Genomic DNA, 23,347 nt, shown 5'->3' on the forward strand with positions numbered 1-23,347 from the left:
ACTTTGACATATTCCATTGGTCTATATTGGGGAAATACATTTTATCAAAATGCCCTATTCAGTCTGAGGCTATTATTTAGGATGTTGTTTAATGCCTTATACAATAATTCATTGTGTATTTCAAAATGGCTAGGAGATTTATAATGTTCTCAACACAAAGACAAGACAATTTTTAAAAAATTTTTATTGATACATAATAATTGTACATATTCATGGAGTACATGTTATATTTTGATACAAGCATATAACATAATGATCAAATCAAGGCAATTGGGACATGATTCACCTGAAACATTTATCATTGCTTTATGTTGGGAACATTTGAAAACTTCTAGCTATTCTGAAATATAATAAATTATTGTTAACTATAGTTGCCCTATTGCACTATTGAACACTAGAACTTTTTCCTTCTATTTAACAGAATCACCCCTTCACCAACACCTCTTCATTACCTCTTCCCACCACCCTTACCAATCTCTAGTAGCCACCATTCTATTCACTACCTCTTTGAGATCAGTTTTTTTTAGGTCCCTTATATGAGTGTGAAAATGCAATATTTGTCTTTCTGTGCCTGGCTCATTTCACTTAAAATAATGTCCTCCAGATCCATCCATGTTTCTGCAAATGACAAAATTTCCTTCTTTTTCATGGCCAAATAATATTCCATTGTGTACATACACCACATCTGTTTTATCCATTCGTCCCTTGATAACACTTAAGCTGATTCCACATTCTAGCCACTGCGAAAAATGCTGCAATAAACACTGAAGAGCAGATATCTTCTGGTTACATTTTATGTCTTTGCCTCACCCAAGCGGGTTTAGAGGCATGCCCTTCCCCCCTGCAATGCTCACCGTGTCTGTGACCCTTAGTTGTGAGTTTGTCCCCCGCAACCCCCTAATCCCTGGAGAATATCACTACCATGTGAGCACCATAGTGTTGATCAGTTAGTACCAATCTGATGGCGAGTACATGTGGAGACTATTCTTCTGATCCTGTGATACCTCACTTTGGAGGATGGGCTCAAGCTCTATCCAGGAAATATAAGAGGTGCTAGATCACTGTTGTTTCTTATAATTGAGTAATATTTCATTGTATACATATACCAAATTTTAGTGATCCACTCATGAATTGACGGGCACTTGGGTTGTTTCCACATCCTTGCAATAGTGAATTGTGCTGCCGTAAACATTCGGGTGCAGATGTCTTTATTATAGAATGAAAGACAAGACAATGTTTGAGGTGATGGATATCCCAGTTACCCTGATTTGATCATTATGTGTTGTATACAGGTGTCAAAATATCACATGTGCCCCCAAAATAGGTATGACTGTTATATATCAATTTAAAAATACCTTATACAGTGTCCCTTTAAGGAGAATTCAGGAAAAAATTTCTCTTAGGGCTCTCCCAGGAAAAACTTTTCTTTCCGTGAGCAATTGGTGGCGTCTCCATTCTTGCATTGACCAATGGGCTCAAGGGTTAAATTTGGGGTCCGTTGCTTAGTGAATGTCCGGGTCATTTTGTACACTAAATCAGTGAATCACAAATGCCCTTTCTAAACCATTGCCAGCTTGTGCCAGTTTTCATCCATCCAAGACAAATATAAATAACAACGTATAGGCCGGGCGCGGTGGCTCACGCCTGTAATCCTAGCACTCTGGGAGGCCGAGGCGGGTGGATTGCTCAAGGTCAGGAGTTCGAGACCAGCCTGAGCGAGACCCCGTCTCTACTAAAAATAGAAAGACATTATATGGACACCTAAAAATCTATATAGAAAAAATTAGCCGGGCATGGTGGCGCATACCTGTAGTCCCAGCTACTCGGGAGGCTGAGGCAGTAGGATCGCTTGAGCCCAGGAGTTTGAGATTGCTGTGAGCTAAGCTGACGCCACGGCACTCACTCTAGCCTGGGCAACAAAGTGAGACTCTGTCTCAACAAAAAAAAAAAAAAAAAAATAACAATGTATAATTTCATAACACCAAACTGTACTATTCCGTATTCTGAGAGCATGTTCTTCCTGCTTTGTAGGTATTAACAAGGAAAGTATTTCTTTTATGAAATTATGGTGAGAGTCAATGGTAGGATCCTTTTATTGCTTGTTTTATTTTTATTTTTTAATGTTTTTTCTTGGCAAAAGAACGTGATTGCACCCCCTTGTCAATTCCTAGTGTTTGGAAAAATTTTACTGGTTAAGAAAATCCAAAGTCTAGAAGCACTTCATTCTGCCTCATCTACTATCTTGTCCTCTAGTCCTATTTCCTGCTGCTTTTTTTTGTTGCCTTGAATACCTTTAAGCCATCTCCAATCATTTCTGGAATGTGGCAGAAATGAATGAGCGAACAAATGAACGAACAGAGTTATACGGGTAAAGAACACACCAGCTTGCTCAGCATGGCCTGTAGCTCCACACTGCACCAGATGCCCTCATTCACCATCACCTTGCGTGGCGCCTGCACCCTGTATAGTGCTGTGTAATTTACAGATCTCATATTATTTAATCCTCCCAGTAGCCCTTGGAAGTGTTATTTCCCTCTTTCCCTTATCATACAGGTTTAGGGAGTTTAAGTGAGTTGCCCTAAGGCAGAAAACTTGTGGGGGAGAAATTGGAATTTTAACCTAGATGTTCTGCTTGCAAACCTGATTCTTTTCCTCTATACCATATTACTGCCTTTTAAAACTACTGTTTTGAGGGTGATATTGCACAGCGGTCTTCTATTTTGTTTTTTAAAGAAAAAATAAAGAGAGTCTGATTATTTCCTTGGCTTTCAGAATAATATTCCTTGTTGCAAGGTATTCCTAGTTGGGCTGCACTTCAGGTGGGCCTCTCTGATCTTTTAGTTTGGGGGGAGCATCTGTGGAACCAAGGTTTCCTTGATCAGCACAGATGGGAGAAGTGTGCTGCAGGGCAGCCTCCTTTGATCACTTTTTCTATTGCATAATAACTCATGTTGTGCAACAGCATTATAGTGGGAGCTTGCTTCATTACTTAGCAATTTCCTTTACCATTAAAGCTGAGCTAGAGACATTCAGCCCTCTTCTCGTTTTCCTGTTGCTAAATATAAAATGTAGAATGAAGTTCTGCTTTATTCAAGGGAATATGGGTCCTTGAATAGGAAGCTCAGAGAAAAAATTAAGGTACAATTCACCAAGATTCTCAAATTGGCAGGTAGGTGCGGCAAGGGGCCGGGAGAGTCTTTGAATCAGATGAGGTTCACTGATGAGCTGTCATGGCTATGGACCCGAGCTGGGCACTGAAGCGATGCAGAGACCTATGAGACACCTTCCTGTCTTCAGCACCTTTGTACCCTTCTAATTCAAGGTCGGCCAACTTTTACTAAAATTCCGTTTATGCACAGATTCACTGGAGAACCTTTGATCTTAGGTTAAGAAGCCCTGAGAAATCAGTGACCAGGGTCCATAAATCTGTGCAAAATTCTTCCTCAATGTTCTGGGACCACAAGCGGCTAAAGCCCCTTTAGGTTTGAACACTCTGTGGGAGGAAGAGCCTGTCCCTGTCCCACTGGCTGGCATCGGATGGTTGAGGACCACTGCCTGGCTACACGAACTTGGCAAGTTACTTAACTGATCTCTGGTGTATCTAAGATGGGAATAAAATAATCGTACTTATGTATAATGTTGGTAGGATTAATGAGTTAGTCAATGTAAATACTTGGAACAGAATGTGGCAGGCAGTAAAGCCTGTCATTGTCATTATTATTATTCAGTGATGCAGTTTCTCTCTTTTCTAGATGTTATCAGCTTTCACATAGCCTTGCTTCCTCTCCTCTCTCTCTGTGGGGAGAACAGGAGGCTAACCCGAGAGGCTATTTGCCTTCAGGTGAAAATTCAGATAACTCCAATCTTTTTGAAAATTAAGACTTCAGCAATTGAGCACTTGTGCTGCCTCAGAAACAGTATGATGATCATCGCAAGGAAGAGTTTGAAACAATCTTCCCTCTTCAAATGGTCAAGGTTTCACCCGAAAGGGCACGAAAAGTTTATCTAAAGTCAGTATCATTTTTTAAGTTAAAATTTAACAACTGAAGAAGTCTTTCAAAAATCTTTCAAGCCCTGTCTTCACCCCCAAAAGAGATGCCGCGGGGGCTCCCCGGGTGTGCAGGGAAGGGCAGGCAGGCCGGCGGTTCCAGCGACAAGCAGACCGGACAGGTGTGGAGAAGACTCACCACCCAGATGGGTATTAGTGCAGGATAAGAAATAACTAAATGTTTTCAAATACACAGTTATGCCCCAAAGAAAGAGAGAAATGTCCTAGGTGGTTAAAACGGTGTGAACTAAGAGGAAAAGCAAAAAGCAGTGGCCGAAGTGCCCACGGCCTTGGGGCAGGTATGATGAGTCCAGGTGTGGCCCCCGTGGCTGGCGGTTGCATGTCGGTGTCTGCCTGAGAGTGGCCGGGCTGCTAAGAGGCAGGGAATTGGAACTGGCTCAGTGATTGTCTTTGTAACCTAAAATTGCTATTGATTCTTTATCAAGTCTCCTGTTCTTATTCATGGTGCCTTATTCTACTCTGTAGGGTCCTAGCAACCCGAAAGGACTGCCTGCTCTATGAAGACGAGTCTAGAAAACATTTTGCTCCCTGTCCAGGAGCAGAGAAGCTTGTACTTTGCCTGAGACTCTGGGTGGGGACGGAGGCAGCCAAGTCGGGGGCGTTCATGATCAGGAACGGAAACTCCAACCCGTGCCACACCGATGTGTGAAGTGTGATTTTGCGCTCACAATTGGTGCCAGGATCCACAGCTAATAAAAGTAACATAAAAACTCATCAGCTTCTAACTTTGGTAGAAGTTACTTTGTTAGAACTAACTTTGTTAGTTAGAGAAGTTATAAATATCTTCTCTCAGGCTGCCAATTGTGTTTTATCTGTTCATGATGTCTTTTGTTGTACACGTCTTTATTTCCAGTGTGGTTATATCTTTTGCTTTATGGTTTGGGCTTTTTGTGTCTTAAGAAATCCTCTACCATGACTTACCAAAGATAACCTTCTACTATTTCTTCTATTAAAAAAACATTGAAAGTTTTGTTGTTTACATTTAGATCTTGAATTTAACTCAAATTTACTTTCTGATACGGTTATGGATATGGTTTGAGGCAGGGATCTAATTTTAGCTTTTCCATTTGGATAGACAATTGCCCCAGAATATTTTACCCAATAGTTTTTCTTTCCCTACAGACCTATGATGCCGTGTTTGCCTTTTACCATTTTCCTCTATACACACATACTATTTGTTATTCTTTTTCATCAGTTTACTTTTTCATCCATCTACCAATCTTACTTACTATATCTTTGTAATAAATCTTACTATTTGTTAATACAGTTAGCCTCTTCTCATTGTTAGGAACATGGGAAGGCCTGAGAATTCGCGCGGCTGCAGCCCCGGCCAGCCCGCCGTTGTTCCGTGGGGGCCGTGGAAAGCTCCGGGGCTGGTGGTCGGAGGCGAAGGATTGCATCGCTCGCAGCAGGGCAGGCCGCGTGAGCCTCAGTCCCCCTCGTGCCCCAGCCCCACGTGGACACGGAGGGCTCAGGTGAATGCTGCACACGTCGGAGTGGGGAGCTCAAGTTTAGAATCCCCAAACTTCCTGGCAAACCTGCCTATCCTTTCCCGAGAGGGAGACATTTTTTAGTTATCCTGGACAGCAGACAAATCTGCCCATTGCCCTGGAAGCAGACATTGCCTCTGTCTTCCAAAGCTGTTTTCTACACAAACATTCTTGAAAAGATAGTCCAGGAAAAAAAAAGAAAAAAAAAGCTTATCAGCGCCTCTGCTCAGAAGATGTGCAGAAATGCAAAAGACCAATGAGAACTGTCTCCCAGCGCGTATTCTTTTTGAGTATTATTTTGGCCCTTTACTATGCCACGTGAATTTTTAGATCAATTTTTATGGTTGTTTGGGGTAGCACTATTTTGCTAAATATAAATTTATGATTAAAATTTACATATTTAAATTATTTAAATATGTATTCTTTACAACCACATGTAAATAATATCTTATAATTGATGACTGTAACTGTAGGTGTGCAAAGCATTTAACAGTTTTAAAAAAGACCACAAAACAAAAAATAATTTAGAAAACAAAACAACAACAGTAGCAATAGCAACAAAATAGAGAAACCCTGGGACTCTGCAGAAGCAAACACAAAATTGCTTTGCAATAGCATTTCTACAATGTAGGGCGCAAGAAACCTCCAAAATTAAAAAAAAATCTGCCAAAGAATAAAAACAAGAAAGCTCACAAATACTAGAAAACAATCTTCTGTGAGGGACAGTCAACACACACAACAAACTGAAGAAATGACATTTCAGGAACTTTAGATTATAGAATAAGCAGAAAGGGAATAAAAGAAGTATATTAAAAATTATTCAAAAACAAAAAGGGAAAACAGGAACCATAAGGATGGACTGGGACACTATTAGAAAAAAAAAAGGAAGATTTGAAAACAGAGCAAATAGAACTTCTAGAAATGTCAACGCCCCCCCAACAAAAACATTGAAATTTGAAACTCCAAACAGTAGATTAGAAAAAGCTAAAGAGAGATTAGTAAACTGAAAGATAGCACTGAGAAAATCACTGAGAAAGAAGCACATAGATAAAGAAGTAGAAAACAATAAATGTGTACCTGGCATCATAATGAAACTGCAAACATCAAAGACAAAAAAAAAGTCTTGAAAGCAATCAAATAGTGCACAAAAGACAGAATCTCATTTACATGAAGTTCAAGAACAGGCAAAACTAATCTATGGTGTTAGCTGTCAGAACAGTGATTATTTCTGGTGGGTAAGGGGAGGGTTCCAACGGGGAAGAGGCATAAGGGTAGCTTGAGATGCTGAGAAGGTTTCATGCCTTCCTGGTTACATGGCTGTATAGATACGTAAAAAGTTACTGAGCTACCCTGCACTCATATGTTTATCACAGCACAATTCGAAGATAAGGAATCAACCTAAGTGCCCATCAACCAAGGAGTGGATGAAGAAAATGTGGTACATATGCCATGAAGTACTACTCCTCGATAAGAAAAAATTGAATGTCTTTTGCAGCAACTCGAATGGAACTGTAGGCCATTATCCTAAGTGAAGAAACTCAGGAGCAGAAAAGTAAGTGCATGTTTTCACTTATAAGTGGGAGCTAAGCCATGGCTTCAAAAGCACACACAGAGTGATATAATGGACATTGGAGACTCAAAAGGGGGGAGGATGGGGGAGGGGGAGGGCCGAAAAATTACCTATTAGGTACATGTACACTATTTGGGTGATGGACACACTGAAAGCCCAGGCTCCACCACTACACAAGTAGTGGAATTCAACCTGTACTCCCTAAGTCTATTGAAATAAAAAAATTAAAAAGTCACTGAGCTGTACACTCAAGATTATGTGCACTTTATTATGTATATTATATATCAATAAAAATACTTCAAAAAATAATCAGAAAAAAAGAAAGATTATCTACAAAGGGAAGACAGCTAGATTAGCAGCCCACTTTTGCTCAGAAACAAAAAAGTCCAGAATATAATTCAATAGTGACTTCAAAGTGCCAGGGAAAATAAACATCAGCTTAGAATCCTTTATATAATAAAGTTATTATTAATGAATAAGGGTGACTAAAGACATTTTCAGACCAAGACTAAAACAACCTTAACAGGTTGGTGAATCTACATAAGCATTAACTTTCGTAAACAATGATTTTGAAGGGTTTTAAAAATGAGGCAGATTATCCTGCAGAGACACACACACACACACACACACGAAATGACATATGGCAAGGTTATTCACTGCAGTATTGCTTGAAACAGCGCAAATTAAAAACAGCCTCAATATTTGTCAATAGGGAATTGATTAAACAGATTGCATTACATCCATATATTGGGATACTATTTAGCCATTAAAAAGAATGAAATGGGGGGGGGGCATGGTGGTTCACAATCGTAATCCTACCACTTCGGGAGGCTGAGGCAGGAGGATCGCTTGAGCCCAGGAGTTTGAGGTTGCTGTGAGCTAGGCTGATGCCAAGACACTCTATATGAGGCGAAAGAGTGAGGTTCTGTCCCAAAAAAAAAAAAAAAATAGAAGTCATTTGTGTTTCCTGTATCCTTCCATATCATTTGCCCCTTTTTCTATTAGGTTGTTAATCTTTTTGGCATTGATATGTAGGGACTCTTTTTACATTAGGGAGATAAGTCCTTTGTGGCACAAGTTGCAAATATCTTTGGCTAGTTTGTTGCAGAAGATTTCATTTAATGTAGGTGAATTTCACAATCTGTTTTTTTTAGTAACTTGAGTCATATTTAGAAGACCTTTCCTGCTCTAAGATCACAAAAGAATTATCTCATATTTTCTTCGTTATTTCCTTCTTATATGCTTATTCTCCCTAGCAAACTTTTACCTAGGCAGGAACTAAAGCGGGCGCCTCTGCGTGTCATCCATGGGGCCTGGCGCGCTGTGGGTGTTTCCTCCAAGAGGTAACAAATTTCTCCCTAATCACTGATTAGTGTCGTGCGAAGCAATTGAAAAATATCTTTAACAATGATTTTGAAGGAATGATTTGATTTTATTCCCATTACAAGGAAGAAGTGGAGGTTTAGAAACTTGTCCATCATCACACAGAAAGTAGTGGTGTTGGAACTGAAGCTTCGCCAGTCTGGCTATAGAGCCTACGGCCTTAACTCCTGTAGGCTGTGGTAGGCATAACCTAGAAATGATATTTTTTCCCAACTTTTTTGAGGTGAAAGACAAATTAAATTATATAAATTTAAAGTATACAACATCATGATTTGATACACACATATTTTGTGAAATGATTATCACAATCACGTCAGTTAACATACTTAGCACCTCATCTAGTTATCATGTTTTCATGTGTATTTAAAATCTACTCTCTCAGCAAACTTCAAGCATATGACACAGTATTGTTAGTTACAGCCAGCATGTTGAACATCAGATCTCCAGAGCTTGTTCCTCCCATAACTGAAAGTCTGTATCCTTTGAACATCTTCCCGATCTCCCAGCCCGCAGCCACTGGTAACCACCATTCTACTCTCTGCCTCTGTGAGTTTCACTTGTTTAGTTTCCACATACGAGATCATGCAGTATGTGTTTTTCTGTATCTGGCTTATTTCACTTAACATAGTGTCCTCCAGGTTCATCCATGTTGCTGCAAATGACATGATTTCACTCTTTTTTATGGCTGAGTAGTTGCATAAATATTTTTCTAAAGAAAACATACAAATGGCCAACAGGTGCTCAATGTCACTAATCATTAGTGAAATGCAAATCAAAACCACAATAAGATATTATCTCACACTTGTTAGGATGGCCCGTTATCAAGAAGGTAAGAGATAAGTGTTGGGGTGACAGTGTGGAGACAAGGGAACCCTTGTACACCATTGGTAGGAATGTAAATTGCTATAGCTATTCTAGAAAAGAGCATGGAAGTTCTTAAAAAAATTAAAATGGAATTACCATATGATCCAGCAATCCCACTTTTGGGTATATGTTGGAAGAAAATGAAATTAGTATCTCAGAGAGGTATCTGCACTCCCATATTCATTGTAGCATTATTTACAATAGCCGAGATTTGGGAGCAACCTAAGGGTCTGCGGATGAATGAATGGATAAAGAAACTGTGGTATGCTAGTCAGCCTTCAAAAAAAGAGGAAGTCCTAACAAAAAAGAAATGATTTTTTTTTTCTTTTTGAAGATTACTGTCAATATCCGGGAAGCGGTGTAGAAAGAAGATACTCGTTTTCTAAAACAGAGCTGCACACAGTAAATGGGTGGATAATGAGGCATCGATTATAAATCTAATTTGTTCATTTATCCAATGATGGTAATACTTTGCAATTTATAAAGTGTTCTCATATAGATCCTCTCAAGACATCCTTTCAACAAAAAGATATTTCAGCTGTTAAAATAGCATTTGTCCTGTACTAGAATGAGAGGAAAGTGACACAGGTACAACGTTATTCACAGCAACACTATATTGGCATAAGATCAGAAACAATGTAATTGTCCATCTTTTAACTAGGGGACTGCAAAGAGGTTGCAGAACAGCTTGTAGAGTGTGCTAGCATTTGTGAGCAAACGCCTAATGTTTCAACGTCTTCAATCTTCTGAGTTTTTTGAGTTCAGGAAAAATGAGTAATTTTTTTTCATCACTGTGATCGCTAAGATTGTCCCAGATAGAACGATACCTTGGCCACAAGTTCAGGGTCTCTTTCATCTACAGGGTCAGTCCATTCAACTGTGAGTATATTTGTCTATTTTTTCAGGTTTTCACTCACCATCCAGTCTCTGGCTTGTGCTGCTAACTGGTGGTTCTCAAAGAAGCAGAACCCCCAAATCATTTTATTATTGATGACAGATGATATTGATGACAGAGAATAACAGTGGCCAAACGGCGTGACTTCACAGACTTTTTCCAGAACCTTTTCCTTTGTCTTACACTGTGGAATTGACGCGGCCTGCTACCCGCCACAGACACACACACTCAGGGCGAGCTCCGGCCGTCACACAGTCCCCCAGTCCCGCACAGCGTCCTGGCCACGGGGTCCCCAAATGCACGCTCGCGGTTCTGACCAGCCATAGGGTGGGGATCTCAAAGAGTCCGTCTGTCTCAGAAGGCAGCATGCACCCATTCTCCTTCAACTCTCTTGGTGTCTTAGCAACAAAGATGATGGCTCCATCCCAGGGTGCGCCCAGGGTGCCCGCCGTGTGAAGGCAGATCGCACCTCCTCTGACTGGTGAGTACATCCCCCATGCAGCCCACCCGCCCACACGAAGCCTTCAGCACGCCTCTTCACGCATTCTCACGTCTTGCTCATTCTTCTTCCTCCGTGTAACTGATTTTCATAACTCAACACAAAATGTAACTTTGTTCTTCAACAGGCAAGTAATCAATTTAAAGGATTCACTAAGAACCTAAAGGTGGGGCTGAAACCCAGTAGAACTCTCTGAGAGTATCAATACTCTCTCATCAGGGCTGACATAGTCTGTGAATAGCTCATCAGCCTTTTCCGTGCCCTCTGTGGGAGTCCTGCCTCCATCACGCCGTCAGTTTGGCTGGATTCTGTGCCAGTGACACTGCACATATTGATTTATCCTCTTTCTTCTTCCTTTCTTTCTCTCTCTCTTTCTTTTCTGTTTTCTTTTTTTAAAGACAAGGTGCTGGCCGGGCGCGGTGGCTCACGCCTGTAATCCTAGCACTCTGGGAGGCCGAGGCAGGTGGATCGCTCAAGGTCAGGAGTTCGAGACCAGCCTGAGCAAGAGCGAGACCCCGTCTCTACTAAAAAATAGAAAGAAATTATATGGACAACTAAAAATATATATAGAAAAAAAATTAGCCGGGCATGGTGGCGCATGCCTGTAGTCCCAGCTACTCGGGAGGCTGAGGCAGGAGGATTGCTTGAGCCCAGGAGTTTGAGGTTGCTGTGAGCTAGGCTGACGCCACGGCACTCACTCTAGCCTGGGCAACAAAAGTGAGACTCTGTCTCAAAAAAAAAAAATAAATAAAAAAAAAAAATAAAGACAAGGTGTTGCTTCACCCAGCCCAGGCTGGAGTGCAGTGGCATCAGCATAGCTCACTGCAGCCTTGAACTCCTGGGCTCAAGCGATCCTCCCACCACAGCCTCCTCAGTAGCTAGGACTACAGGCACGTGCCACCACACACAGCTAATTTTTTTCTTTTTGTAGAGATGGGGGTCTCACTATGTTGCCCAGGCTGGCCTTGAACTCCTGGGCTCAAGTGATTTTCCTGCCTGGGCCTCCCAAAGTGCTGGGATTACAGGCTTGAGCCACCAGGCCCCATTCATCCTCAGTTTTTGACTGGATCCCATTGCCACTTACCTGACTGACTGTCTGTCGTGCGGGCCAGAGCAGGAGAGGGCAGACTTGGAAAACAGCCAGATGGTGTGAGTGCCACCCTTCCCGCTCCCCTCAAGTATTCTTGCCGAAAGATCGAACCTGAATCAGATCATGCTTCTTGATCTAATTCTACCAATTTACAGGAAATGCAGGGCAGACAGGAACATGTTAAACACACCGTGAGGAGACAATGACCAAAATCCAAAATGTGGGGAACCCTAAAGGACAAATGATTTGATAATTTGGAATAAATTACAAGAAAAATTTTTAAAAAGATGAAGAATTTTTAGATGGAAGAGATTTTAAGGGGCCTGAATGGACACTATTTGGACCCTGATTCAAGCAAAGTGTAAACAAAATATGAGCCAAACAGGGAAATTTGCATACTGCGTGGGTAATTGTGACGATATTAAGGAATTGTAAACTTTCTTAGGTGTGACAATGGTAGTATGGTTGTGTGTGTGTGAACAGGTCTTTACCTTTTAACAGATACACACTGAAATATTTGCAGACACAGTGACAGGTCTGGGACTTGCTGAACTGTCCCGTGGCAAGAAGGGGAGTGAGGGTGACACAGATGTGACACGACAGGCCGTGACTGAGGTTTTGCTATAGCTGGGTGATGGCTACTTGGAGGTCCACTGGACTATTGTTTGTATAAGTTTGAAATTCTCTATAATAAGAATAAATAAGGCCATGCATGGAGGCTCATGCTTGTAATCTTAGCACTCTGGGAGGCCGAGGCGGGAGGATCGCTTGAGGTCAGGAGTTTAAGACCAGTCTGAGCAAGAGCGAGACCCCCTGCCCCCACGGCTCTACTAAAAAAATAGAAAAGATTAGCCAGGTGTGGTGGTGTGTGCCTCTAGTGCCAGCCACTCAGGAGGCTGAGGCAGGAAGGTCCCAGGAGTTTGAGGTTGCAGTGAGCTATGATGACACCACTGCAATCCAGCTTAGGTGACAGAGTGAGACCCTGTCTCAAAAAAAAAAAGAATAAATAAGAATAAATTCTCATAAGAAGAAGACAGGTGAAAGTGGAACATTAAAATCGCCAAGGGTTCTGGGCAGGCGTTCTGAAGTGCAGTGCAGAGTGGACCGGAGCGTGGCGAGCAGGGAACTGAGCAGGGAAACTTGATTTGGAGCCAGTCTACACTGAATGCAGTTGGAGGACTTTGAGTGGAAAAGTCCGAGTGGGGAAGTGGTGATGTAGGGTCAGAGCTTGGTAGAGGCGTTGTAGTCCTGCACCTAGGACATCCCAGCCTGGAGCATAAAGAAGTTTCAAGAGGGTAGAGAAACCGTTACACCATGGGGAACGAACCGACTAAGGGCTACGAGGGGAAAGGAAGCCTGCTGAACTGGCAAAGGAGATGAGCAGCCAGGCTTCCGCCCACAGTTTACTTTTGTTTTATTAAAACACAGAAACATCTGTCAGATATGGAGCTACCTTTTACTCTTGCCACCTAGAGATTTTTAAAACTTGTCTTCTTCCAGTTAAGGTGAAAGAGTTCAGAACAATGTATTTAAGGACACAATCAGGCTCTGTCATCTCTGTAGCTTGCAACCCTAACTTCCCTTTGGAAGTTGCACAACGCTATTTTGAAACCATTTCAAAAGCTATTTAGACCTGCCTGGAGCTGGCTGTGAGGTCTGTGTGCCCAACTCCACTCTGCATCAGGTTTGGGCCAAACACTAAAGCGGTCTTAGCTGGACTCAAGTGGCTGACAGCCCTGTTTCTCAAATCTTATTTTCAAGGACCTACGCAAGGGAGCCAGGTGGAAAAAGTCCAGATTCCCCAATGCTGCTCTCCATCCTGACCACCATGGTCACGAGCATGACCCTGTCAGAGGGCCTCGCCTCTCCAGCTCTCATTCTCCTGCGATTAACCTGAGTAGTCGTCATGCTTTGCGTATGTGGAGAAGGCTGTAGAAGTGATATTATTTTAAACTTGGATTCTCATCTGCCTAAGAGTGCAACATCTTGTTTCACTGGTTGACTTACTCTACACACATATGCTTGTAGCAAGAATGGAACACAGGGATGATGCAGGAGAATGACACACAAACAGCCTCTCAGAGTCGTTGGATTTAAACACAAAATGTTAGGAATTTGAATTTGATAGCTTTGAAAGAGACTAGTACAAAAGGGAGCATTACAGAACTGCTCGCCCATAGTCCAAATGCTTCATTATTGCAATGCAGCACGCTACATTGGAATTACCTGTGTACATGTGTATTTCCCTTCCTAGACTTTATTCTAGATCAGGACTGCATGTTTGTTACCAGTATCTAGAAAACTGCCTGGCTCCTGGCGGATTCAAACATGGCTTGATCAGTGAACATACGAATGAAAGCACAAATAGCTCATGCAATCTTTTAGGAAGTAGAAATCGAAAATATGATTTAAACTCCAGCCATCCTTTCAAAATTCCTTCAAAATAGAACACACATATTTGTTGTCACTTAAAGCATTTGTTTTTAAAAGCACATGAAATGAAATAACTTTCCCTCACTAGCATCATGACTGAGGTAAATCAATGGGATAAATAAATGAGAGGTACTCCTGCTATTTCTTAATGGAAAGAAGAACGGCCATTAGTTCAGAGACCACAGGAAGAAAAGTAAAGACAAGTTGGCCTGTATTTCCTCCTGCACGGCACTCTCTCTCTCTCTCTTTTTTTGAGACAGAGTCTCCGCTCTTTTACCCCTCAGTAGAGTGTAGTGGTGTCATTATAGCTCACTGCGACCTTGAACTCCTGGGCTCAAGTGATCCTCCTGCCTCAGCCTCCTGAGCAGCTGGGACTATAGGTGCATGCCACGACGCCCAGCTAATTTTTCTATTTGTAGTAGAGATGGGGTCTCACTCTTGCTCAGGCTGGTCTTGAACTCCTGAGCTCAAGTGATCCTCCCGCCTCAGCCTCCCAGAGTGCTAGGATTACAGGGGTGAGCCACCGCGCCCGGCCACGTCAGTCTCTTACACTTCAGACTTGTTTTTCTTATCACAGTTCTGATCACAGTCAGGATCACAGGCCAGTGACCAAGACTTACTCCTGTGCAAAGGCTTTCCCGAACATCTGCGTGCCGTGTGGTTCAGTTTTGCTTGTTCTCAATTTCAGCACACACCCCCTTCAGGCTGCAAGGCAAGGCAAGGATAGGAACACAAGATATGTCCCTCTTTGGGACAAAGTCCTTTTCCCTTATCTCGGAGGTGTTAGGTCTCAAAAGAGGGCTAGCTAAGCATTCTACCAAAGAGAACTGCCAAGGATTTATTGTTACTATAATCACCCTTTATGGATTTCCACATACTTTAAAGACCTGGGGCAATGAAATGACCTCAGAGATCATTCAGCAAAATCTCTTTATCTTAAAAATGACAAAACTATCACCCGAAGTGTGTAGTTTGCTTTAGTGTTCACTCTTGGTGTTCTAGATTCTGTGGGTTAATGCATGACATGTATCCACCACTACAGCATCATACAGAGCACTTACTTTCTTTCTTTTTCTTTTTCTTTTTTTTTTTTTTTTGAGACAGAGTCTCACTCTCTTGCCAGGCTAGAGTGCCGTGGCGTCAGCCTAGCTCACAGCAACCTCAAACTCCTGGGCTTAAGCAATCCTCCTGCCTCAGCCTCCCGAGTAGCTGGGACTACAGGCATGCGCCACTATGCCCGGCTAATTTTTTCCTCTATATATTTTAGTTGGCCAGATAATTTCCTTCTATTTTTAGTAGAGACGGTGTCTCGCTCTTGCTCTGGCTGGTCTCGAACTCCTGACCTCAAGCGATCCACCCGCCTCGGCCTCCCAGAGTGCTAGGATTACAGGCGTGAGCCACCGCACCCAGCCCGTACAGAGTACTTTCACTGCCCTAGAAATCCTCCGTGCTTTGCCTATTCATCCCTCCAGCCCTTTCTCTGAACCCCTGATCTTTTTACTGTCTCCACAGTTGGGGTGACAAGCACGGGGGTAGGTTCCTCAGGTGTACCCCGCGCATCACGCCGGTGGGGGCGCCGACAGAGTGGAAAGAGAAATGGGGAGGGGGGCAGGCGGTACATGGGATTTCTCCGGACCTTCCTCTCAATTTTGCTGTGAAACTAAAACTGCCCTAAAAAAAGGTCTTTTTAAAAAATGACAAAATTGAGACTCTGAGAGGTTAACTGACGGGACCCAGGTCACAAAGCTGGTTCGCAGCAGGCCCAGATGAAAACCCAGGGGCCGTGCGGTTGGGAGCTTTGGGCATACAGGGCTCCCCGACACCCCGTGATAACAGAAGAAATTAAGAAATACTTAATGAGCAGGGCGTGCTATTGGTTTAGAAATACAGGTGAGAAACAGAGTTGGGGGATCCCCTCAACGTCCGAAGGAACCATCTGGTCACGAGAGGGACAGAGAAGGGGGTGACGTGGCATCCGTCCTGAGTTTATGCCCGGGGGTCTGTCTCGCCGGCTCCCCTGGCTCCAGCTGCGGCTTTGTTCACGCTGTGCTCGGGGCTGGGAAGACCTTCTCCTCCACCTTCGGCTGCCGCCCATCCCGAAGGCGAGGCGTCCCATGCATCACCTCACCTACCAGGCTCTCCCTGGGCAGAAAGAACCCTTCCTTCACACCTCCGAACGCGGAGAGCTTGCAGGTAACTGCTGCTGCGTGCCAGCCCTCCAACCAGGTGTGAGTGCCACCACGGCAAAATTAGGTCTGAATCCACTTTGTATGTCCAGAAGCAAACCCATGATGGGGTACACAGTATGGGTTCTGCTCAAAAAATGTAGACAGAGCACAGATCTGACCTTTCTCTTCTCCAGAGTCCAGCTGGAGACTGGAAAACATTATAAGGCAAAAATAAATATGGCTTCTACAATGACGCAACTGGTAGGATGAATGGATGTTGTAGATCTAAGAATTCTGGTAGGACACAAACTATGTATCACTGATATAAAAACATTTTTTCCCCATACTTTAGAAAAATGATTGTCAATAATATTATAATTTGTCATTGTTCTGAAACTGTCAGTAACCATTTAGGTTGACTGTAATATAATAATAATCATGGGAATCATTTGCTTTAAGAATAGAAAACAAGGCCGGGCGCGGTGGCTCATGCCTATAATCCTAGCACGCTGGGAGGCCGAGGTGGGTGGATTGCTTGAGGTCAGGAGTTCGAGACCAGCCTGAGCAAGAGCAAGACCTCGTCTCTACTAAAAATAGAAAGAAATTATCTGGCCAACTAAAATATATATATAGAAAAAATTAGCCGGGCATGGTGGCGCATGCCTGTAGTCCCAGCTACTCGGGAGGCTGAGGCAGGAGGATTGCTTGAGCCCAGGAGTTTGAGGTTGCTGTGAGCTAGGCTGACGCCACAGCACTCTAGCCCGGGCAACAGAGTGATACTCTGTCTCAAAAAAAAAAAAAAAAAAAATAGAATAGAAAACGATACAAAATATACAAAGTATATAAAGAACAGTTTGGTCCTAGCTCATGGGTGCTCAAATGGAGTCATTCTGGAAGGTTGTAGGAGCATGAATTATGAGGAGGTAGAAGGCACAGGTTAAATAATATACCATTTAAACAGAAATCTATTTATGGGAAATCTATTATAATAAACTCTGGTTTTAGTTTTTGATCACATAGGAATAAGAGAAAAAAAATCAAGGTCAGGTAAATAGTTATTGTTCATAGAACTTGCTGCCTCTGAACCAAGAATTACACTAAATTGTGCTAAAGCAAAAAACTGAATAATAAACTACTTTCAAGTTTCAAGTAACCAATTGTTTGCTTTTCAAGATTTAAAGAGATAAAATGAATTTCAACACATCGAACAAAGACAGTTAAGCTGTTTTTCTCTAGCACATGTACAATGTAAAATGATATATTATTAGGTTTTAGGTTATTAAAAAGGTTTTAGTTCAAAAAAACTTATTTTTTAAAGCATCTTTTGCTGCACTTTATAAGTTCCTGCAAATTGTCTTTTCCCCAAACATGAACACAATATTTGATCTTTTCATTTATTTTACTTTATAAGGAATGATGGAAACATAAATCTATCTATAAACATAACCTAAAATGTGACTATCCTACATATGACAGCCCAGAATTTAGTAACTGCACGGTTTTCCCGCTATTTCAAGTACACATAATTACAGAGAAGACAAACATTTATAATTTATGCAAATTAATCCATATTAATTATAATCTATTTTTAAAGTTAATTTTAAAAATCTTCATTTTAAAAAATTCAGAAAATGCTCAGGCTCAACTTTTTAGTAGGAATGTTGGTTTGTTAGGTTTGGCCAAGTTTTCTTCATTCACCTTAAAGATCAAACATGAAACAATGAGGAACGCCGACTTTTCTTATAAATATAAATACCGATAGTGATAATTTGAATCATATGGCCCTCAAAAATAGTGCTTCACAAATCAAACTCAGTTTAATTGTTGGTAACTGTGACTATGTCCCAGGCTGGAATATTTCACTCTGCTTTTGGTTGCAGATTATACTTCTGTGGCTGGAAAAAATGTACTTCAATAGCACTGACGAGTTCATTCAGTTCCTTCTTCAGCTGCTCAGGATCACTGGAAAATAGCGAGGAAAAATCCAGATTAAGGGATTACTCCAAAGCACATTTTAAATGCTCCCTCTGTTGAACAAGTGACATTGAAATTTAACCTTAAGGGGAGGACTAAATCATGAAAACCAGAGCTCCAGTGACTTATGTATGGGAAACGCATCTGTTGACTTAGACAAAATCCCTCTTGAGACAATATGCGTTATTTTCTCCAAAGGTTTTTTTTTTTTCCAAGTTCTCAACTATAAACAAAATTATCCCTTACTCTTCTCATGAGAATTTTTATGAAACATAATTTTTGCCCTAGCATCTCTAAAAGATCTACAAATTTTGTACCTAATAGTGTAGAGAAAACTTTCATAACACCAGTTGCCATTAAATCCTGCTTAACTTTTACAAATGATATTTCTGTTAAGTCTTCAGTCTCCTAGAACGGGGTGCCCAACCTATGGTGAGTTGTAGAATTATTTCATTATATATTACAATGTAATAACAGAAATAAAATGCACAATAAAGTAACGCACTTGAATCATCCTGAAACCATCTCCCCCACCCCTCAGTCTGTGGAAAAACCATCTTCCATGGAAACGGTCCCTGGTGCCAAAAAGGCTGGGGACCGCTGCCCTTGAATGTGGCTGTTCCTGATGCTGTCGCAGCCCTGTCTGTCCTGTCTGTACGGCCTGCCTAGAATGGCCAGAGACGGGGAGTTTCCAGGCGGGTTTGGAGGGTCAAACACCAGGAAATTGGATCTCCCTGCTACCCCCTGAGGTTTTGTCATTATGAAACTATTTCTAGAACAAGAGTCACAACTAAAGTATATACAAGAATCTAGGGAGATAGATCCCTCTCAGAAAATCAAGTTTTCAAGGATGTGGGAAACACTAATTTATATGCAAATATGAGTAACTGGAAGGTAAATAATGTATTAAACTGACTTCCAGTCAAACAGGTTTCCAGCAGCTTATGTAGCCTACTGTGAGTTACTATAATTACTTAATGCTGAAAAGCAGAATTTAAAAAACTAAATCCTTCATACTTTCCATCACTTCATACTCCACTATCTTTAATATACGCGGAGTTTATTTTAATGGAAGTGGCAATTCCTATAATCAGTTAAGATCATTTTTACATCGTAATAGCTAAATAGTACAACTAAACAATCCATTTTATTCCAGGCATTAATTCCGGTTCCACTACTTACTAGCTGTGTGCCCTTAGGCAAATGGCTCAGCCTCTCTAAGGCCCAGATTCCCCATTTGTAAAACTGGGATAAAGACTTTACCATCTCAAGAGAGATGTTGTACAGATTGAGATAAATCACAGAAAGCAATTAGCACAAAACCTGGCCCAAAGACCTCAATAAATATAGCTGTCATATATAACTGTTTCTATTCCTATTGGCAACATGTAAATAATTATGCTTCATAAATATACATGAAATACACCAGTCTTTTTTTCCTTTTCCATAAACATGCTCTGAAGTAAACAACAGTTCTCAGGAAGGCATGTAAGCTAATAATTATTTTTTAAAAACATATACTTAAAACTAAAGTTCAGTGAATTTACTAACTTATTTTTCAAATTTGGTTTTTATCATGACATGTATGTATACTATGATTCATATATATATTGATGTTTCTGACACTACATTTCTTATGTGTAAAAAAACAAGTCAGTACTACTGCATAAGATTTAAGGGTAAGATAATACCTAAAACCAAAATATTGTCTTACTAGCCTGCATCCTAATTGATAAGTGTTTCATTTCTTAAAGTTTGAGAGTATTTCATAACATTTTAAAACACAAGACACAGCCTATGGTAATTTAAGCTAGGGTTAGGAATCTCTGTTTCTGAAAAGTCTAAATCTATGCAGATCTCTTTATAGAAATGAATAGCAAATATCATGTGTAATAAGGCACCTATTTTTCTCTAACCATCATGAAAAACCATTTAAGTTAAATAACAGCTAAATGCAATGTAGTGTTCTTGATTTGATTATGGATTGGGAGAAAAAGCTATTTTGGGGACTTTGGGGCAAGTTTGAATCTATGTGGCAATTTGGCTAGGCTACGTCAAACACTAATCTTGATGTTAGTGTGAAGGTATTTTGTAGATGTTGTTAATGTCTATACTCAGTTGACTTTAAGGGAAGGAGATTATTCTAGATAATCCGGATGGGCTGGATTCTAGTTGACCGGCGTTAGGAGCAGAACTGAGGTATTTTCTTGAAGAATTCCACCTGCAGACTACAACTCAACCCACGCCTGAGAATTCCAGGCTGCCTGGACAGCCTGCCCTGTGGATTGTAGATTTGCTGAGCCAGTCCCCACAATCCATTGTGCAAGCTAATTTCTTGCAATACGTCTCTTAACAAATACATCCCATTGGTTCTGTTGGTCTGCTGGAACCCTGCCTGACACAATTATCCAATAGCATTAAGATATTAAGAGAGTGTACTTGTTTGCAGGAGATGAATACTGAAATATTAGGAGTGAAGTATCATGAGGTCTTTCAAATGGTTCAGAAAAAAACTCACACATAATATATGTGGTGAGAGAGAGCAAATATCACAAAATTTTAGCTATTTCTGAGTCTGGCTTAACCAACTATGGCACATGTAAACAAAGTTTTCTTGGAACACGGCCACGCCCATTCCTTTATGCGCACGGCTGCTTTCTCACCACAACAGCAGAGCTGAGTGGTGGCCACAGAGACCATATGGTCTGCAAACCCTAAGATGTTTACGGTTTGGCTCTTTACAGAAAAAGTTTGCTAAGCCCTGGTCTAAGTGAAGGGTGTGGGGATATTCACTGCATTATTATTTCAACATTTCTGTAGGTTTGAAATTTTTCAAAATAAAAAACTTGACAGTTTTCTTGTTTTTTTTTTTGTTTTTTTTTTTTTTTTTGAGACAGAGTCTCACTCTATTGCCCAGGCTAGAGTGAGTGCCGTGGCATCAGCCTAGCTCACAGCAACCTCAAACTCCTGAGCTCAAGCGATCCTCCTGCCTCAGCCTCCCGAGTAGCTGGGACTACAGGCATGCACCACCATGCCCGGCTAATTTTTTCTATATATATATTTAGCTGTCCATATAATTTCTTTCTATTTTTAGTAGAGATGGGGTCTCGCTCTTGCTCAGGCTGGTCTCAAACTCCTGAGCTCAAACGATCCGCCCACCTCGGCCTCCCAGAGTGCTAGGATTACAGGCGTGAGCCACCACGCCCGGCCAGTTTTCTTGTTTTTTTTGTTGTTGTTGTTGAGACAGAGTCACACCCTGTCGCCCTGGGTAGAGTGCAGTGGTGTCATCGTAGCTCACTGCAACCTCCAACTCCTGGGCTCAATCAATCCTCCTGCCTCAGCCTCCCGAGCAGCCGGGATTACAGGTCCGTGCTACAATACCCAGCTGACTTCTTTTCTTTTTGGTAGAGATGGGGTCTCACTCTTGCTCAGACAGGTTTCAAACTCCTGGCCTCAAGCTATCCTCCTGCCTTGGGCTCCCACAGTGCTAGCATTAGAGGTGTGAGCCACTGCACCCAGCCTAAAAAACTGAACAAAACTAAAGATATCTCTCCTCCCACAAAAATATTTTTTTAAAAGCAACACTGTATACTATTGGGAGACTGCACATTAGTAAAATCTCTATGGAAAACAGTATGGAGATTCCTCAAAGAACTAAAAGTTGACCTACCATTTGATCCAGCAATTCCACACTATTGGGTATCTACCCAAAGGAAAAGAAGTCATTTTATCAAAAAGACACCTGCACTTCAATGTTTATTGCAGCACAATTCACAATTGCAAAGATGTGGAGTCAACCCAAATGCCCATCAATTCATGAGTGGATTAACAAAATATGGCATATGTATACCATGGAGTACTACTCAGCTATGAAGAAGGATGACTCAATGACTTTTGCAACCATTTGGATGGAACTAGAGACTATTAACCTAAGTGAAGTATGGAAAGAATGGAAAAACAAACACCACGTATACTCATTATTAAATTGGAAGTAACTGATGAACACACATGTGTATAGAGGGAAGTAAATCTCAGTGGAAATCAAACGGGGGGGGTGGGGAGGAGGGGATGCACGAAACCTACCTAACAGGTACAGTGAACACTCTCTGGGTGACAGGCACACTTTTAACCCTGGCTCAAGTATTACCAAAGTAATCCATGTAACCAAAAACATTTGTACCCTGTAATACTTTGAAATAAAAAAAAAAAAAAAAAAAAAGGACAAAAGACATTTAAAAAAAAGCAATACTTATACTTGAAAAGGATTTTCCATTTTTTTTTTTTTTTTTGAGACAGAGTCTCACTCTGTTGCCCGGGCTAGAGTGAGTGCCGTGGCGTCAGTCTAGCTCACAGCAACCTCAAACTCCTCGGCTTAAGCGATCCTACTGCCTCAGCCTCCCAAGTAGCTGGGACTACAGGCATGTGCCACCATGCCCGGCTAATTTTTTGTATATATATATTTTAGTTGTCCATATAATTTCTTTCTAATTTTAGTAGAGACGGGGTCTCACTCTTGCTCAGGCTGGTCTCAAACTCCTGACCTCGAGCGATCCACCCGCCTCGGCCTCCCAGAGTGCTAGGATTACAGGCGTGAGCCACCGCGCCCGGCCCGGATTTTCCATTTTAAATGATCAGTAGGTCATGGAATTCTATGAATAAGTGGAATCCATAATATAAACTATATTAAGAATATTTAAGCTTATTGGAAAAGAAGGAAGTCTCAGTTATGACTTCATTGCGACTTTATGTTAGCAGGCTGGTGCCTTGCTGGAGAAGCCGGACGGCACACCTATCAACCAACACAGCGCCTCACAGCCCATCTGCAGTCTTAAATGGGAGCAGCATTTCAATGGGCATAATAAAAACACAATGTTTCAAAGTTTTCTCAGCAATCTATAAAATAATATTTGAA

The 23,347-nt window shown here is 41.5% G+C and overlaps 1 protein-coding gene across 1 annotated transcript in view; it reads right to left on the reverse strand.

Moving 5' to 3' along the window:
• Window positions 1-17,287: 17,287 nt before the first annotated feature.
• PGM2 (phosphoglucomutase 2) overlaps window positions 17,288-23,347 on the reverse strand; it is a 32,010-nt gene continuing 25,950 nt past the window's right edge. Inside the window, exon 14 of the mRNA XM_069494475.1 lies at window positions 17,288-18,423. Coding sequence (XP_069350576.1) covers window positions 18,321-18,423 — 103 coding nt within the window. The 3' untranslated portion in view covers window positions 17,288-18,320. The remainder of the gene's footprint in view (window positions 18,424-23,347) is intronic.

The sequence above is a fragment of the Eulemur rufifrons genome, chromosome 19, assembly GCF_041146395.1.
Source record: "Eulemur rufifrons isolate Redbay chromosome 19, OSU_ERuf_1, whole genome shotgun sequence".
Taxonomy (NCBI): Eukaryota; Metazoa; Chordata; class Mammalia; order Primates; family Lemuridae; genus Eulemur; species Eulemur rufifrons.